Source organism: Peromyscus californicus, unplaced genomic scaffold (genome assembly GCF_007827085.1).
Source record: "Peromyscus californicus insignis strain IS unplaced genomic scaffold, ASM782708v3 Scaffold_16__1_contigs__length_79575227, whole genome shotgun sequence".
NCBI lineage: Eukaryota > Metazoa > Chordata > Mammalia > Rodentia > Cricetidae > Peromyscus > Peromyscus californicus.
Window position 1 is genome coordinate 71,490,231 of NW_026294458.1, and position 19,999 is coordinate 71,510,229.

A 19,999-nucleotide genomic window follows, 5' to 3' on the forward strand; every position below is an offset into this window, starting at 1 on the left:
AGTTGCTTCCTGCTGTGAGTCATCTGAGGTGCTCCCTGCTGGGTCATCTGAGGTTCTCCCTGCTGGGTCATCTGAGGTGCTCCCTGCTGTGAGTCATCTGAGGTGCTCCCTGCTGGGTCATCTGAGGTTCTCCCTGCTGGGTCATCTGAGGTGCTCCCTGCTGAGTCATCTGAGTTGCTTCCTGCTGTGAGTCATCTGAGGTGCTCCCTGCTGGGTCATCTGAGGTGCTCCCTGCTGGGTCATCTGAGGTTCTCCCTGCTGGGTCATCTGAGGTGCTCCCTGCTGGGTCATCTGAGGTGTTCCCTGCTGGGTCATCTGAGGTATTCCCTGCTGGATCATCTGAGGTTCTCCCTGCTGGGTCATCTGAGGTTCTCCCTGATGGGTCATCTGAGGTATTCCCTGCTGGGTCATCTGAGGTGCTCCCTGCTGGGTCATCTGAGGTGTTCCCTGCTGGGTCATCTGAGGTATTCCCTGCTGGGTCATCTGAGGTGCTCCCTGCTGGGTCATCTGAGGTGTTCCCTGCTGGGTCATCTGAGGTATTCCCTGCTGGGTCATCTGAGGTGTTCCCTGCTGGGTCATCTGAGGTATTCCCTGCTGGGTCATCTGAGGTATTCCCTGCTGGGTCATCTGAGGTGCTCCCTGCTGGGTCATCTGAGGTGTTCCCTGCTGGGTCATCTGAGGTATTCCCTGCTGGGTCATACCATTACCTTTTCCCTCTTCCCTTCTCAGGAGTTGGAGAAGGTAGAGATGGTTGGGGAATGCAGACATTCTTTGGTTTACGATGGTTCAATTTAGGATTATTTGACTACAGTAGCACAAAGGTGATCCATATTCAATAAAAGAGTATACTTCACTATTTTACATTTGAGTCATTTCCTGAGCTGGCAATATGTGGTGCAATGCCCTTTCCCGGTCACTGACCATGAGTGTGACAGTCCATTTCCGACATCGCGCTGTACTACTGAGCCAGGAGGGATGGGTGTTAAGGGTATGCTGCGTATTTTCTATGCAGGGATTCGGCTACCTTGAGTTTATCAGGACATTTATGTCATACAGAGGGGCCTGCGCTGGTTAGTGCTAATTGTCAACTTGACGGAATCCAGCGACGCGGTGGAGACTAGTCTCTGGCCACGCCTGTGGGGGATCATACGAACTGTCAGAAGTTGCTGAGATTCCAGAGGAGGCGAGTGAGATGGGTGCTGGTAGAAGGCGGCCTTTGTGTGTGGCTGGCGAGGAGGGTGGTCATGGAGCCTGGAAAATGTGCTCTTAAAAGCTTGTATCCAGGTAAAGATCCCCTGTGCTCCTCGGGGAAGTTATTAGTGCCTTGTGGCTACTATAACACATTTCCCCAAACTTGATTGCTTCAAGCTGTGAGAGATTAATTCTTTTACAGTTCTGGGTACCAGAGGTCTGAAATCTCAGTGCTGACAAGGCTTTCTGCCCCCTCCCCCCTCCCCCCGCCCCCCAGGCTCCTTCTCTCTCCCAGTTTCTAGTAGATGATAGGGTTCTTCGGTTTGGGGCCCCATCCCTCCAATCTCTGCCTCCTTCGCACGGCCTTCTCTCTTGTGCCGCGGTGTACAAAGCTCCTGATGCCGCTGTCGTAACAGAACACTTGGGAGGAGGGAGAGCCCACTCTCTTGATTCAGGTTAGTCTTGTCATGTCCCTTAACCATGTCTACAGAGTCTCTTTTCCAAAATAAAGTCACATAGATATGACCTAGGGGTTAGCACTTAATATCTTTAGATGGCCATTATTCAGCCAAGGACAAGCAATTAATGAGCTAAATAAATTATCTTAGCAGTAACTGGATGCTATGTTTTATAAAAAAAAAAAAAAAAGTCGTATTTCTGCTACCTTTTAGACTACCATCCAATCATTGTGCTTTGAAGGCTCATTGCCAAAGGGTGTCATTTTTAAGACACTCACACAGAGTCAAGCAGAGGCAGAACTCAGTTGTGGCTTTTCAGCATCCTCCCATCCCCCCAAAGGTAGACCTGTCTGTCTATGAAATAGATATACACATTTGTACGTGCGTATATGTGTGTGCATAAAGGTGCACATGTATGTATGGGTGCCCATATGTGTGTGCACATCTGCGTGGAGACCACCAGTCAGCTGTGGCTGTCATTCTTTAGATGCTGTCCCCTTTGTGGGTTCTGGGGATTAACTCAGGTCCTCAATTTGCAAGGCAAGTACTTTACGGATTAAGCCACCTCTCCAGTCCCAGAAATACATATACCTACAGACAGACAGACAAGACAGACAGACAGACACATACATATACAGACACACACACACACACACACACACACACACACACACACACACACACACACACACGGGCCAGGAATAAGTACACTCTATAAAGCTGTGAGGTTAGCATCTGGAATGAGTTTTGGACAAAGCACAGCCAGGGTGTAACTTTAGCTGGACCATAAGCCCTGACCTGGGAGGTTAGGGTGGGATGGAAGGTGACCTGCTCTGAGAGAGAAGCTGAGCATGGCTCCACCAGCCTGTCTGTCCCCTTGCTGACTGCCCTGTGTCCTTGGTTTGCTCTCCATATCTTTGGGTTAAGGGTTTGAAATTCCCTGTTAGGAGGAAGGTGGTTCTCAGGGAGCCATAGTAGACTCAGTGTTCACGCTCTCTTCAGTCATCTCGTTGGCCAGTGGCCTCTTGGCCACCACTGTTTATAATGTACTGTGAGGTGCAGAGGGGACAGGCCCTTCATTAGCAATGAGTATCTTACCATCAGACAGAAGCTCAGTGTGCAGAGATATGGAGGAGGTTCTAGCCATCTTGAGTTGGCCTGTTAGGGTGTAGGGTCACAAGGGGACAAGGAGGATGGCAGATGTACTTAGAATAGCGTAGACATGTCTCAGAGGGTTGAGGGGACCACACGCTGGAGACAGGCTGCACCCTGGGTGGTTCACGGTGGGACTGATGAGAAAATGTGCAGATGCCTCTGCATGCAGCAGTGAATGAGCCCCAAGGCACTTCATCCAGAAGCCAGGGACAGCCCCCTCCATCCAGCTTCTAGCTGAAGTGTAGACTGAATTCAGGGGAGACCTGGGCAAGGGTCATGGAACTGTTAGGATACTGATGCCATAGTCCAGACTGGCTGCTAAATGTCCAGAGTTTTGCTAATTTAAATTTGTCTTTGGCTTGTATTTTTTCTCATTTTCTTTTTATTAATAGTATTTTCATAGCTCAATTGAGGCTTAATTGACAGCCACAATGTGCACATGTTTATTGTGTGCAGTGTGACATTTTGATATGTGTGGATATTGCAAAATGATGCACACCCTCAGGCTTATTCACATTCCTGTCACCCACTGAGCATTTCCTGTGTGTGTGTGTGGTGAGTGTGTGGAAGTCCACAGTGCATTACCATTAACCGTAGTCCCCTTGACCTTGGTGAGATCTCGGGTTTTGATGGTCATGAAGGATGTCCAGGAGGTACTAACTTAGCCTCTTGCTGCAAGCCTATCTGTTGACGTACAGACCTACCTTTCATGTGTGTGTAGAGCTATGCCAGCGTTCGATCGCACTGAGCGGACTGTGCAACAGGTTCAAAATCCAGTTGTTCAAGAGAAAATAGAGAGGAGTGTGAGGCGCGCTGTGCTTCTGCTGCACCCATGGGCTTCAACCTCTATTATTCCAGAGCCTCCTTCAGAGGTGGCAGTTCTGGGCACAAGGGAGGCAGCGTGTGAGTGAACTGAGAGGAAGGACAGATGGACCACTGGCAAGATAAACTGAAGTCCTGTTCACAGCTGGCCACACTGGCAGGGGGACCCAGGGAGCCATGGAGGTGTGTCTTAGGACTTGGAGGTGAAGAGATGACTCCCCCAAAGGAAAAGGGAAAGCTGGAGGTCCTGCTGACTTGGGTGGATAATAGTCTTCCCCTTCCATCCTCCTTTCCATGTTTAGGACAAGGTCATTATGTGGAAATGGCCCAGAAGGAGCCTCTCTGGGTGGGTGATATGTAAGTTTGGATCTTGACAGCAGGGTGAGAGTTCACCTCAAGGTCATTTGCCAAGGACAAAGAGTCTCCACTGAAGATCAGAGACTGTCTGGTCTGGGGGGACTGTGCAAGTCACAGAGTGGGCAGAACTGAGCCCGGGGGAGCTGCGTCTGTGAATGATCCCTCCCCAGGCCCCCTAACTGTGCCCTCCAACTGAAGATGGGGTTATATAGGTGTAGCTGTTTCTGAAGTGGGGCCCTGGGAATCACCAGATCTGAAGGAAGCAGTGAGTCTCAGGAGCAAGTGGCAGAGTCCTTAGTTCCAGAAGAAATCAGTGTCCCACCTCAGCACCTCCCTGTGGAGAGCCAAGTTTGACGTGGACTCTTTCTGAGTTGTCAGGATTCGGGTTTACTTAAGTTACTCCTGTTTTTCTTCTTGAATAAGGAATTTTTTTTTCTGACGTTCTAGTTTTTTTCATTTGATGCTATTTGATGAACTAGCTAGTTGCTTTAATTCATGATACTGGCATGGGACACATGGCCTTGCCTATGCTAGGGAGGAGCTGTGCCGCTGAGATCTTCCCAGCCCCCACTGGGCGGCAGACCCAGGTTTCTCCTAGGCTCCGTCTTCCCTGAGGAATGAATGACCTTTGCCTACAATGTCTGGTAACAAACATGCTTTCCGGTTCACCTTAGGTAGCCATCAAGGTCATCGATAAGAAGAGGGCCAAAAAGGACACCTACGTCACCAAAAACCTGCGGCGAGAGGGCCAGATCCAGCAGATGATCCGCCATCCCAACATCACGCAGCTCCTGGACATCTTAGAGACAGAAAACAGCTACTACCTGGTCATGGAGCTGTGCCCCGGGGGTAACCTCATGCACAAGATCTATGAGAAGAAGCGCCTGGAGGAGGGGGAAGCCCGCCGATACATCCGGCAGCTCATCTCTGCGGTGGAGCACCTGCACCGGGCTGGGGTGGTCCACAGGTGAGAGCCGGGCACGCTCTGATCCCCGAGTCTGTACTGAGTCGACACTCCTGGCGAGGCTTAACAGTTGCAGCCTCTTCCAGTCTCATGGTTTGGTTTTGTGAGTTGGATAAGGGTTCAAACAGTTGAATTTAAAGCCAGAGTTCCCCAGGCCTGGGTCTTCGCTCTGCCCTTCTCTGAACTCAGCCCATCTGTAAAATGGGAGTGATGATATGTGTCTGTCCAGTGAGCCAGTGTTGGGCCGGAGCACTCACCGTGTTTGGTACACAGGAAGCGCCAGGCAAGGCTTACCGCTGTTCTTAGCATTTCCAAAGGCAGCCATCTTGGTTTCACTTCTCATTGCTGTGATAAAAAAAACCCCGACAAAGGCAACTTAAGGGAAAAAGGCCCCAAATTTTATGTTAGGGTCTGTCACTGTGGAGACATCAAAAGTGGCAGGAGCTCGAAGTGCCTAACGGTTACGTTCATGGCGGTGAACAGAGAGTGCTTGCAAACTGGTTGTTAGCTCACCTTCCCCACACTCACATAGCCCAGGGAATGGTGACGTCCACAGTGGACTGGCTCTTCCCACTAGTCAAGACAATCCCCACAGACATGTTCACAAGCAGAAAAGGTACAGAACAAAACAAACCACAAAACGCAAGGACCATCGCGAGGGGCCGGTTGATCAGATGCCTCACAGAACAGTTGGTGAGAAGATGGCGTGGATGCTTTTAGCTCAGTGATTTCGGTGTGTGTGCCGTCTGATGGCAGCAGCTCTGTAAATGCTTTATTGCATTGCATGGAATCACCGTTCAGATTGTGAACTTGCCCTTAAAATGAGGGGCATTCTCTGGAAGCCCACAAACCTTGAGAATAATTAAGAAAATCAAGCTTGCTTATACTGGCTTGTTCTTGCGGGGGAGGTAGAAAGTGAATGGAGATTGTATTCACTGAAGTATCATTGTTGCTGATGGTGTAAGTCTTTGTATGAAAATGAGTTTAAAATAGGTTACAATGCCCCCACAATGCTTAGTGCTCTTGTAGAGTACTGAAGTTTGGTTCCCAGCACCTGTGTTGGCGGGATCTTTAGCTTCAGGGGATCTGATGCCCTCTATGGGCTCTGTAGACACCACTCACATGCACATCCCCCGGACTACCTCTCACATATGCACATATGTACATCATTAAAAATAAAAATAAAATCTTAAGAAAATGCTGGGCATAGTGGCACATGGAAGCAGGTGGATTGCTCTGAGTTCAAGGCCAGCCTGATTTACATATTGAGTTCCAGGACAGCCAGGGCTACATGGTAAGATGTTGTCTTAAAAGAAAAAAACAAACAAACAAAACCCAAACCCCAACCAACCAACAAAAACCAAAAACAAAGAGGGAGGGAGGGAGAGAGGGAGGGAGGGAGGGAGGGAGAGAGAGAAAGAGGGAGGGAGGGAGGGAGGGAGAGAGAGAGAGAGAGAGAGAGAGAGAGCAGTGTGTGTGTGTGTGTGTGTGTGTGTGTGTGTGTGTGTGTGTGTGTGTGTGTGTCTCTCTCTAATAAGTGTCTGGGTATTTTTTTATTTTTATGGAATTTTATGTAATTGGCTACATTGTTGAGAAAAATTGAAAGCCATTTAACTCATTTTAAAAAGCAAAGTCAAGGCATAAAATGTGCATGTGTATATTTTTTACATGCATACATGTGCATTTAAATGCATATTGAAATGTAAAATTGAGATATAATTATAACATTCACAATACAAAGTACACGATTGGATGGTTTTAAGTATGTTCAGAGTTGTGCAACCATCACTACATCCAACTGTAAAGTAGTTCTCACCCTTACCAAGAAGCCCTGTTGCTGTTGACAGTTATTCACCATTCTTCCATCCCACCCCCTTTTGCTAACTATCCATCTGATGCCTGTCTCTGTGGATTTGCCTGTTCTAGAGAGTTCACATAAACGGAACCATAAAATCCATGGTCTCTTGTTGCTGGTGTCTTAGGCAGCATATTGCTGTTCTGATTCTTCCATATTCTATTAGTACTTCTTCCTCTGCACACTTAAGCCGTATTTCGGTGTGTGGCCACACCATGGTTTATCAGTCTCCCTATCTGCTGATGGACATTTAGGTTGCTTCCACCTTGGGCCATTGTGAATAATGCTTTGACAAGTGTTCACAGTGGAGTTTCCATGTGGCCATGTGTTTCCACTTCTGCTGCTTCTGGGCAATTCTTTTCCTACACGGGGAGTTACTGGGTCTTGTGTTACCTCTGCAGAAACACGTTCTTTCCATACAACTTTGAATGCCGCCTCTTAGCTTTCTGAAAGTCTTTTTTTTTTTTTCTGATCTGTGAAGGACTCCACTTAATAAACACCAGCACTTCTTAGTTCTACAGGGCTGTGCCCTCCCTAGTGAGGTTGGAACATGGGATGCTCTGCCCTGTCATGTCTGAACCCAGGGGCAACTTCAAGGACAAGCTGTCCCTTGTGGCTTTTCTGGGCCGGCCTTGGCTTGCCACCATCAACTCCTGTCATTCCCTCCCTGCCGAGGTGAGGACCCACTCCATAAGAGTAGCCTTGGGCACACACTCCCAGTCAGTCACGCTCCGTTAAAACTCTACTCTAGGTCAGTACGAAGGGAACATTCACACATTTGCCGTGTGTGACCCTGCTTTTGGCCTGTGTGCCCTGCCTTGTCACCCCCTGCTCGTTATAGGGGGACGATGATGGAAAGATGCCTGGCTCCATCTCTGTTTGCCAAGATGACAGAGGCAGAAACCGCAGGGCTGAGTCGGCTTGGACTCCGGACTTCATGGGTCACAGCAGAAAACAGAACCAGGGGACAGCAAGTGGCAGAGTGTTCCACGTGACTCGATGTTTTTTCCCAGGGTTCTGTGCTAAATGAGACAAGTGCCGGGCTTCTCAGGACCGGAGGACAACAGAGGAAGCTCAACTGAGTCCTGTGAGGTGCACATGGGTCTCCCCTACAGGAAGTTCTCACCAGCCCCTCTAACGTAATTTTTAACAAAAATCCAATCCCTCAGTGCACTTACTGTCAGAATGTCAAAGGGAGGAATTTAATAATGTTTTGATAGCAGAGACGGGACGCTTTTAAAAAAGCTCTCATCTCCAGCTTTCTCCCTCTTCCTCTCTCTCCTTGGAAATAGCTTTATAATCCAATACTGGCTAGGGCTCGGGCCTTTTAAAGTTGGAAGAGAACAAGCAGGAAGACAGACAAGTATAGCTTGCTTTTCTCTCTGGAAGTCACGGTGCGTGTGTGTACATGTGTGTGTGCCTGTGTGTGTGAGCGTGTATATGGATGTGTGTGTGCCTGTGTGTGTGAGTGTGTGTATGTTTTTCTGTGTGTGTGAGCGTGTATATGTATGTGTGTGCCTGTGTGTGTGAGCGTGTATGTGTATATGTGTGTGTGTGTGCATGTGTGTGAGCATGTGTGCCTGTGTGTGTGAGCATGTATATGTATATGTGTGTGTGTGTGCATGTGTGTGAGCATGTGTGAGTGTGTGTGTGTGTGTGTGTGCATGTGTGTGAGCATGTGTGCCTGTGTGTGTGAGCGTGTGTATGTGTGTGTGCCTGTGAGTGAGTGTGTATATGTGTGTGTGTGCATGCATGTGTGCAGGAGCACGTGCATGTGCAGGCGAGAGGCTCACAGTTGCTTCTCCACCTTATTTTCTGAGACACTCTCACTCAGCCCGAGCTTACTGGTTGGACTCCACTGGCAGCCCTTCTGTGTCTTCCTCCTGTGACTACAGGCATGCCCCTCCGTGCCTGGCTCTTGTGTGGGTGCTGGGGACTGGAACTCAGATTCTCATGAATATACAGTAAAAGCACGTTAGTGCCTAAGCTATCTCCCCAGGCCCCTGGAAGTCATGTTAGTGTGTGTCCCCATACATGGATGTGGGGGATGGGTTGTCACCATATATTCACATTTTATCCAAATGTCTTTCAGAAATTCCGTGCAACTGACTTTTAACGTTGTTGATTTAGGGGATATCAGCATATTTTTGACTGTCACTCTTTTGGTCCCCATTTTAACAGTTTTCTTTTTCATGTGGTCGTGGAGGAGTGAAGTTCATAAATTATTCTGAGGTTAGATTTTTCAATCGAGTAAGACGAGTTAGCATTTCAGAGAAGCCTGGAGTCTCTGGTGGGAAGACTTTTGAGTGAACAGACTGAACCAGGCAAAAGGGTGGGAAGGGATGCCTAAAAGGCTCTTGGGTCTTTTGTTGGAGGATGCTATAAGCTCTCAGGGTTCCGAGGATTCGAACTTGGTCCTCAAACTCTGTGCATCAAGCGCTTTACCCACTGAGCTCTTGCCCAGCCCTTCTGCCCCCCAGGTCGTTTTATTTTCCTTCCTCCAAAATGCTCTCCCACCAGGTTATCACCACACAATTCACCTCTTGTATGTAGAGCTTGACTCTTAACTTGAACCCACAAGAACACCGTGGTGATGAGAAACTAAGTAACAGATTCCAATCAAAGTCTAGAGACACAGCATTCCAGAGTAATATAATACCACCTGTCCCTAAGCAGGAAGAGACAAGCCACAGGCCTGCAGGGCCAGAGAAAAGGGCTCCGTGATCAAAGGGGAACTGAAGCCCGTGCTCAGACAAGTGTTAACACCTCCCTGTCCAGGGCCTTGACCCTCCTCACTCATCAGCATTGGAAGGTGTCCTCTTCCCTGGAAGGGGACAGCAAGTGGGGAAGAGGGCCCTTTGTTCTCAGGCTGACAAGAAACAGGCACTGCCTGGACAGGTTGCATAAATCCTTTTAACTTTTAGGACTTGTTTCTTAGCAAGCAGAGGCGAGGGGAAGGCAGGTGAGGGGGGAATCCTGTCTGCTCACTTCCAGGAACTGCTGGGGATCCCAGGGCCTTCTGTGGGGAGCCAACATGTCTGTAGGTACTGGCTGTAGCCAAGTTGTATGTGTGGTTGGATCTGAAAAAACAGGGTCGCAAATGGTAGATTTTGCCGTGCTGTGGTCCAGGCTCTTTGTGGATTGACATGTACGGTCAGCAACCTGGACTCAGATTAGCCAGATCACCCCTCTCTATTCTGTCTACGCTGCTTACAGGCTACGGTGGGCAAGTGGCTTCCTGTGTCTTTGGCAATCTGTTCCATCAGGATCTTGGATAATGCACTGTGTGTGGTGATGGGGATTCTGTAGGTCGACCTGTGTCAAGGGTTCTGAGTGAGCTGTTCCGTAGGGTTGAGTTTGCAGGGAGTGTCAGAGCGGCCTCGACGAGCTCCGGATGCTCATGGCTGCCACTGTCCTCTGCTCATGCCGCCGTCACCACCTTTCTCTGGTCCCACCTCAAGCTCACCTCCTCTGGGAAGCCCTTCAGGCCGGGCACCCTGGTCGTGTACACATACACCAAGCACCAGCCAGTTCTTTCCCACACTCATGATCCTGGGTGCTTTGTGCCTGCCTCCGTCTTCTGCCCAGACTCTGGGAAGGAAAATGGAATGAATTCAACTAGTGTCAGCCTCACACTGGGATAGCACTTTTCTGGGAGCAGTCCCGGGTTCCTTCTGGAATATTCCATAATCTCCATAAGATTTCAGGGGGGAGTTTCTTGGTTCACTTAGTGTGAATGTATTTATTTTTATTTGTTATTACTTTTTTTTAAACTGAGTATCGATTTGCTTGTAGAACATAATAGAATATAAAAACTTTGTTTTAGATAAGTAGATCAGGCTATGTGTGTTTTACCACCATGCCATCTTGTAAACAATCAGGTCTTAGTGTTGTGCTTTTGAAGGTAAGACTCCAGTTTCGCTACAAAGAGCCTGTTGCCCTGGGGAGCTGGAGGCTTTGCCTCACTCTTAGTCTTGACTTATTACTAAAATCCATCTGTGTCTGTCCCCACAAGAAAATCCTTCTCCCCAAAGTTCATCCTGTCTGAGTGTGGTCTAGCCTGGACTCCATCCCTCTGACCTTTCTTTGGGAGGGTCATGCCTTTAATACTAATTGTTCATTGCCAAACTGTTTATCCCTTGTAAGTCTTTTCTGGAGGTGCCCCTCTTTCCTGGTGTGGTGTGTGTGTGTGTGTGTGTGTGTGTGTGTGTGTGTGTGTGTGTGTGTAGGTGTGTAGGTATGTGCTGGGTATGGAACCCAGTCCATAGTCTCCAAATCTTCAAGATGACCCATGTAACATTAGAATCTTCAGTGTGCTCATCTTCCCCAGCGTCCCCCTTTACAACCTGCCTGTCACTGGTCGGCGCCTGTATTCTCCGAGAGGGCTCTTTCGTGATTGCCGTATTTCCAACCCAGCGAATGGCCCTGACCGAGTCCCTCCTTAGGATGCTATTGTTTTTCTTCTTTGAGATGTATTTTTTTAAACCGTGTGTGTGTGTGTGTGTGTGTGTGTGTGTGTGTGTGTGTGTGTATGTATGTGTGTGTGCCTATGCGTGTGCAGGTGCTCATGGAATCTAAGAGGTATCAGATCCTCTGGAGCTGGAATCACTTGGGTGCAAGCCTCCTCACTTGGGTGCTGGGAACCAATCTAGAGTCCTCCGCAGGAGTAGCAGGTGCTCTTAGCCTCTGAGCCATCTCTGCAGCCCTGAAGGATGCTGTTTGTTTGTAGAATTAGAAGCTCAGGGAGGTTGAATGACTTGCTTGGGGTCATTGCCAGTGGATCAGTGAGAGAGAGAGAGAGAGAGAGAGAGAGAGAGAGAGAGAGAGAGAGAGAGAGGAGGGAGGGAGGGAGGGAGGGAGGGAGGGAGGGAGGGAGGGAGGGAGGGAGGGAGAGAGAGAGAGAGAGAGAGAGAGAGAGAGAGAGAGAGAGAGAGAGAGAAGCCCTCAGTGCCTTTCTCACGAGAGAACATGGAGCCCACACTGGCTCTCATGTTCAGGACCATCATCATGCTTGTTGCCTGCTCAGCCCCCAACTGGGGAGTCACTGCTCCTCTCTGTCCCAGGTTCCCCCCACCTCTCTTAAATCCCGGCTGCCTCAGCACATTGCACTTCCATGTGTTGCTTTCACTTGAAGTGGTTCTCAACCTGTGGGTTGCGACCTCTTTGCCAAACCTTTATCTCCAAAAAATATTTACATCACGATTCACAACAATAGGAAAATTACAGTGATGAAGTAGCAGTGAAATAATTTTGTGGTTGGGGGTCACCACAACTGAGGAATTGTGTTACAGGGCCACAGCTTCAGGAAGGTTGAGAATCCCTGATTTAGGGTCTCATCCCTGAGTGTGTCCCTTTTGCTGTGGGATGTCTTTCTGTGTGCTGTGAATATCTGTTGCTCTCACTGGCTAATAAATAAAGCTGCTTTGGCCTATGGCAGGGCAGCTTAGAGGTAGGTGGGAAATCCAAGCAGAGATACAGGGAGAAGGGCGGAGTCAGGGGAGACACTGGCCCACTGCCCAAGGAGCCACATGTCAGCAGACCGGTAACACCACGGCCACCTGGCAAAACATAGATGAATAGAAATGGGTTAATTTAAGATACAAGAGCTAGCTAGCGAGGAGCCTGAGCCTTAGACCAAACAGTTTGTAATTAATATTAAGCCTCGGTGTGCTTATTTTATAAGCTGCTGTGGGCCGGGTGGGACATAGGAAAACTTTGCCTGCAGCCTTTGGCTTTCTCCTGAATCCCCAGCACTCAGTATAGGCCTCTACTTTGTCACAGGCTCGGTCTTCGAGGGTCAGGACAAAGGTCTTCCTTTCTTACTCTCCCATGATCCTGGAAACATGTGACACACACACACACAGAGTCCTATCTATTCTGTCCACACTGATATGTACACGATCTCATGTATGTGTGTGCATGTGATGCATTCATGGTTTTTGTGCACTAGGACATACATGTATGTGTGTGCATGCACATATGTGAACCCCATGCACGCTTGTTTTCTTCCACATGCATGAACACAAGTACATGTGATGCTCTCGTGTGTGAATGTGTATAGTGTGCACTCACTGATGCACACAAGCACACAGTGAACACATGCGTGCTCACATCTACACCTGCTCCCCCTTCCCAGTACTGCTCCTGTGTACCACTTCGTTCCACAGGGTTTGAGTAATTGTCCCTGCCCCATCAAGACCCAAATGTATATATGACAACAAGTGTCCCCTGGCTTTTCCTCCATCACACTCTTTTGTCTGGGAAGGCAATGGCTGGAGTTCTGTATGGCCAGTCCCCCAAATTCAAGATGCCTATCTTCAAAAACTTCAAGGAAAGTTTGGGTGGGTGAAGAGGAGAGGAGACACACGTGAGCCTTGGGTAAGCTTTTGATGGCTAGAAACGGCCTGTTCTTCGGAAAGGACAAAGGTCCATTGGCAGGCGAGGTTTCCCACGAGTCTGCTGTACCTCTCTGTGAACCCCACTAAACGTACCCACTTCAGTATCATCTGTGGCTCTTTCTCCCTAGAGCTGACCAATTGGCAGAGATGGTCCAGGGCCTTTTGTCTACCTATATCCCATGTCTGTCTAGTGACCTGCCCTTGGCTGGACTCTCTCCCTTCACCTTAACCAAAGGCAGCTCAGGCAGATCTCCTCATTGGTGCTTTGGTGATGTTTTTTGTTCTGGAGACTCCCCTCCCCTCCAGCACTGTCCCAGATCCCATCTCTGGTGCCACCTGGTAGTACAGCCTGCTCCTCACCCCCCAAACCCCTTTTAGTACAAAAAAGTTTCATTTTTCTTTCCTTTTAAACATTTTAAACTAACACATGCTTTTGCACATTTATTGGGTACAGTGTGATGTTTTAATAGGAGTATACAATGTGTGAAGGTCAAGTCAGGGTAATTAGCACATCATTTCAGACATCTTTTCCTTGTGTGAGAAGATTCCAAAGCCTGTTTTCTAGCTGTTTTTCAGTCCACACTAGAGTATTGTTAACTTTAATCACCCTGCCATGCTCTAGAACACCAGATCTGGTTTCTCTGGTTTTGCATTTGTATCCCTAACCTCTCTCTGCCCTCCCTCCCCCACCCTCCCCAGATGCTGGCAACCACTACTCTGCCTCCTATTTAGAGAAAGTCATTTTTTTGCATCCTCAAATGGTTGGGAACATTCAGTATTTATCTTCCCGTGTTCGGCTTATTTCATTTAACACACTACCTTTAGGTTGCATATCTGGAGGAAAGATAATGAGAAGTCAAACAGGCACCTGTATTGCCTAGCTGTCCATCAAAGGTGACGGACAAAATAATGTGGAGCATTTATGCAACAGCACACTATTCAGTCGTAGAGAAGAGTGACAGACTGTCACTTGTGGCAACCTGGGTGAGCCCGCCGGACACAGTATTAAATGGAATAAGCCTCACTCCTCTTTGAAGCCCTGTAGCCCAGAAGAATCGACTTCCATAAACCAACACTGAGCCTCATGTTCACCTTCAATGAGGAGGCATTATTAATATTGTAAGATGGAAGGAGTGTCCCCTCATTTCCCCTCCTGTTCAAAAAGTGATGAATCCGATCCAGGACCACTAACGTGGACCTGAGCCTTCCTTCCCCTGTGCGCCTGTCGGCTGCTGGAGCTTTCCTTCCCACGGGATAAACCTGGCAGAGAATAGAGCCCGGCATTCAAGCCTTGCGAGGAATCTAGACTAAGTGCCACGCTTGCATTTGGGCCGCAGGAGTCTGATGGAGCTGGTTTTCTGGACAACAGCAGTAATTTTTAAAAGGCACATTATAATATGAATGCAAAAACCTTATGAATAAATTTATCCTTTTTTTGCTCAAGAAGGTGCCTTAGTTTTGTGATGATTTTTTTTTTTTAAAGCATCATTTGTGGCCTTTTTGGTTATGGCTGAGTAGCTGGGCAGTATTTGAATGGTCTGTTGTGCAGAGTGGACTTGGATAATGACTTAAGGTAATGAAAGATGTACCTCAGTGAAGGCCCCAGGGAGGCCTGGCATGTTCTTAACACTGGAAGAGAAAAGCATAAAGGCTATATTGAAAAGATAATAGACTTAGTTTGCGGAGAAATTCCAGAAACTCCAGGGTCCCTATTTGCCTTCCTTCCTCTACATATTTTATCTGCTTACATATCTGGGGTAGCCACAGCGTCCTTGTTACAGTTGGTGAACTAGAACATAGACACTAACCTTAACTAAGGACTGTATTTGACATTAATCTGCACCGTACATTTCTGTGGGCCCTGACAGAACTGTGATGTCATGGATACACCAGCAGACATCCACAAAGAGCCATTCACCACCACCCCAACCCCTCACATCCCATCTTTGAGATATGAAATGACCTGTCTCGTGTTTGCATATGACCCTTCGTCTCTAGATCACTTGTAATAGCTAAACCAAGGCAAACACCGTGTTAAGTCACACTGCCGTTCAACGACAAGGAAAGTGCCCGCGTACTCGCCACATAGGAGTTTTTTTCTCCTCCTAATGTATTTTTAATCTAAGCCTGGAGAACTCGTGACTCTGGAGGACTTACCAGGTAAAAGCGACGTTAAAAAACTGGACATTAAGGCAGGGGTGGTGACACATCCTGATCCCCCACTTGGGCAGCTGAGGCAGGAGCGTTTCCACAACTTCAAGGTCAGACTGAGCTACATAACAAGACACCTTCTCATCTCTTCTCAACCCTCACTCCACCTCATCTTAAAGCAAACAAAAAAATGCCATCCCCCCCAAATTTGAACATGGGAGACCACGAGAAGCTCCCTCCTTTCAAAGCAGGAAATGGGAGTAATGTCCGTGAGAGTTATTGCTTCTGCCGCCTCAGCAATCGAGATTATTTATCACCCAAGGACTTCCTGTCTCCACTGCTAGCCATGGGCCATCCCGGTAGTGAAACTGGTTCCTGCCGGAACTGTCCAGGAAGCTGAACCAAGGTATAACCCGGTGGACACCTTGCTAACTAGGTTTGTTCTGTCCATTTCTCCTGATGACTGGAGTTGATCGCTTCAGGAGAGTAGTGCGTGGGAAGACAGAGGCTTTGATTCTTTTCTCCTTTTACCAAATAATTATATTTCATACTTCCTCTTGGTTTCCTAAGCTTTCCCTGGTTTTTGTAGTTATTTTTTTTCTTTTATAGTGTTTCTTTTCTGTGCTCGTTCTAATTATTGCTGTTTTTCTCTAGGCATTCATGGCCTCAGAATTACTCAGCTTCGATTTATTATTCTTATCAATTACTCCCTTTTTGCCTTGACTCTTTAAGCTGTTTTTTTTTTTTTTTGTACAATATTTGTTCTGAACATTTTTCCCCCCTTTAATGCCTGACTGTGACTTCCTTTAGGCAAGGAGGCTTAATTTCACTCGAAGCAAACTGTGCCTTTGCTTTAGATTGAAATAGTGCTGCTGCTGTATAATGAGCTTTCACTGAAGCACACTTTGGGCTCTTCCTGGCATGCTGTTGTGTGTTTGTGTGCGTGTTGGGATTACCGTAAATGACTGAGTAAAAGTCAGACTTTCATAAAGTCTTCATTATCTCCGGGAAAGAAACTGTCCCTCACAGAGTCTCTCCGGAAATCTCCTATCACGGGGGCGCAGTGGGAGCTGTTACGTTCTCACCCACCAAGCTGTAGTTAGAGAAGACACATTACACTTGGTCTGAGTCACGGATGACTCCAGGGCTCTTGCCATCATCCTAGGAATCTGGTAGAAGGGGAGCTGAAGACGGCGGACATGACATTCACCACAACTTCTGGAAGGACGGCTCCCAGTTGGGATGGCCTGAGAGACTACACTGGAAACCACCCTTTGAGTGGTTAGTTTATGGAGATTTTAAATGGGTGCTTATGGTTTAGGGTTTCAAGCAAGTATTAACATACACAGATAAAAATTTATACAGTGTTAGCTAATGATGTAGCTCAGTGGGAGTGTGCAAGGAACCCAGGATAAGACCCCAGCAGTGGAGGCAAGCCAAGTGTTCCATTGTAAATGTCTAGTTCAGGAAGGGTTAACTGCCACAGTGGTGACCCAAGGAACCTTTGGTTCACACTTGACAAATGGTAGTGACGCTGTTTCATGAGATGCAAGGTCGGGGTGTGTGCACATAATTCTAAAGTTAGGGCCGGGTATGATGGCGTACACCTTTACTTCCGGAACTCAGGAAGCAGAGGCAGACAGATCTCTGCAAGTTCCAGGCCAGACTGGTCTATGTAGGGAGTTCTAGGCCAGCTAGAGCTACACAGTGAACTATGTGAACATTTAAGTATATCGTCTTGTTTCTGTGGTGTCGGGGCCCGTGTCCAAGGCTTCGTGTAACTTTATAGTCTGATGTGATATTTTGACTTCAAAGCTAAATATTAGCCAGAGTGACTCGGTTAGTCCCATCACATTCCTGAAAATTGATATTATGTGTTTTCTAAAACCAATTCAAAGGGGTGAGGTCTGCCTGTTGGGAAAGTAGTTGGGGGGAGGGGCTGCCTTATATTTAGGGTGACAGTATATTTGAGTATATGGGATGGCTTTTAAAAACAGTTTCCAAGTAGACCATGCATAGTTTCACTTGAGCTGAAGGTATACTGACTTCTCCCCCAGTTATGTGTGCATCCAGAGGCCATTACATATTTACACGCTCTGACTTGGTGTTAACACATCCCTCATCCGTGTGTCAGGCCCCAAGGCTCCCAGCAGCCTCCTGGTTTTAAACCCACTGGACATTCCCCCCCACTCCCATTTGACTCCTTGAGTCTTCTCGTTCTGAAATCCACCCACGGTTGTTCCAAGGAAGCTGTCTTCCGTCTCCTTCCCGCCCAGCCCTGCCGTGAATGGCTGTACTCCTCCGGGGGCCTGTGCACACATCTGATTGGATTTTTCTTTTCCCTAGTTCTCTACCCTGTCCCCGAACAATCCCACATCTTTCCTGAGCTTCATGTCTTACTCATACTGAGTGGAGAATTGGTTACTGGCAGGCCAGGTCTTGCCTCAAGCTTGGCCTGCACAGTGTTGTTATTTTATACGCAAGTTTCTTGCCAGTGTCTAAAAATTGAGACCAAATGAAGATTTCCGGCTTTTTGCAAAGTGGACAGGCTGGTAGCATGGGGACTGGGCTGTGAGCAACTGTCCCTGTTAAGTGGGACATCACTGCTCTGTCTGGTGGTGCTCATCTTTTCACAGACATTGGTGGAAGGTGTCGGCCGCCATTTTTGTTTCATCATGATTAGACCGTTAAGTTCCCCATAATAGACATAAGAAAAAGAGGATTTATTTTCTGATTTCTCTATTCCAATGTTGGAAAATTAAATCAGGGCCAACCATAGCAGATGGAATATAAATGTGTGTATATGTACATTTATGGAAAAATGTTATTAAAAAAAGATTTTTTATTTTATGTGTATGAGTGTTTTGCCTGTCTGTATGTATGTGCACTACGTGTGTGCGCTCACAGAGCCTTAGGAGGCCAGAAGGTGTCGGATCTCTTGGAACTAGAGTTGTGGACAGTTATGAGCTACCACGTGGGTGTTGGGAACCGAACCTGGGTCCCTTGCAAGAGCAGCAAGTGCTATGAACTACTGGGCCATCTCTCCAGCCCCTAGAAATGTATTCTTAATTAATATTCAGTGTATGTCTGAGTCTGTACATTCAGTAAGCAATGTAAGATTCCAGAATTTATGTGTTGACTGAGATGTGTCTGAGATAGCTCACATATACACATTCGTACCAATACAGAGTTTGGTTCCAAAACCCAGAAGGTTCTCTTTGGTTTAATCTTGTTGTTTTTGTTTGTTTTGTGGTGATGGAGGTTGAATCTAGGGCCTTATGCACATTAGGCAGTTGCCGCAACTCCAGACCCCAAATGATCTTTTGGGTAATCTAGCTTCACTCCACGTTAGCTCCTGATGACCTGGGGTTACCAGGGTTCCATGGCCCAGTGGAGAGAAAGGCAGGCCTGTTTCCTGCCCAGGAGGAGGCTGTAGTCCTCCACCAGGGTGCTGAGGTCTCCCATCCAGAGGGCTCCCCTGGCTTTTTGTCCCTCCCTGTCACCTCCTCGTCAATGACTGGCATCACCTTCTCCTAGAGGAGTGCTCCTCAATCCATCTGCACGCCCGATTCCCTTTCACCATGCCTGATTAACATCCACACAGGCATAACACCGGGGATTCGGAGGCTGACATCTGTGGAATCCATTTTTCCACCTGCGAGAACATCTGTTTGCTAAATAGATTAGAATATTATCATCTGCTTCCGCCGCCGCCGTGCTGGGACACTTCGGCGCTAAGCGTGGAGGCCCGTGGAGCGGATTAATTAAATCAGCTTTCGTATTTATTTATTCTATACTTACTTTATTGACATGAGGCAGGGGAGGCTGGACCGTGCATGGCACAGGCGGAGGTCGAGGACAACTTGCAGGAGTTGGTTCCCTTCTTCCACCATGGCCGCAAGCGCCTTTACCTCCTTAGCCCTCTTGGCCCTGTTTTGTTTAACTGCCTCCCCCGCCCCCAAATCCGTTGGTGACTCTGATTGCTGCCGCTCACAGTGTCACAGACATCCCCCCTGCTCCGAATTCACATTCTTTGACTCCCCGGCAGCATCTGCGTGGAACGTTGTGTCCCTATTTTTATTTTTTATCTTGGTTGTGTTTAACTTTCAGATTTTGGGTCCACTTCCGGAAACTTTTCATCATCTCTCGGGCTCCCGTTCACTCTGCATTCCCTGGAATCCTTTAGCTTTTTATAGTTGATGGCAATTGACTCTATCCCATCTTATAACTATTTACTTAATGACCTGGTTTCAGCAGAGATGGTGAGGGTGGCTTCAAAGGGGCTCTAAAAGCGTTCGCTTCCTTTCAGGAGTGAAATGTCATTCTGTTCTTCCGAATGCTTGTCTGAGATGTATGTTTTTGTTTTATTTCAGAGACTTGAAGATAGAAAATTTGCTGCTAGATGAAGACAATAACATCAAGCTGATTGGTATGACTTCTTGTTTTTTTTTTTTTAAAGCAGGATTACCTCTTAAGCGTTGTGCTGTCGATTATTAACTTTGAAAGATTTCTATATTACTGTTTGTACTTCTAATGTTTAATAATCGCTTTGATGATGAAAATTAATTTGAAAAGTAATTTAATGATTTATTTAAATAATAAATTAAACATATTAGGAAGATAAAAATAGTGTCATTTGATTGTGAAA

General features: G+C 47.5%; 1 protein-coding gene across 1 annotated transcript in view; it reads left to right on the plus strand.

Annotated features, from left to right (window-relative positions):
• Hunk (hormonally up-regulated Neu-associated kinase) overlaps positions 1 to 19,999 on the plus strand; it is a 117,069-nt gene that overhangs the window by 46,213 nt on the left and 50,857 nt on the right. Inside the window, exons 2-3 of the mRNA XM_052741111.1 lie at positions 4,658 to 4,950; positions 19,725 to 19,780. Of these exons, the coding sequence (XP_052597071.1) occupies positions 4,658 to 4,950; positions 19,725 to 19,780 (349 nt within the window). The remainder of the gene's footprint in view (positions 1 to 4,657; positions 4,951 to 19,724; positions 19,781 to 19,999) is intronic.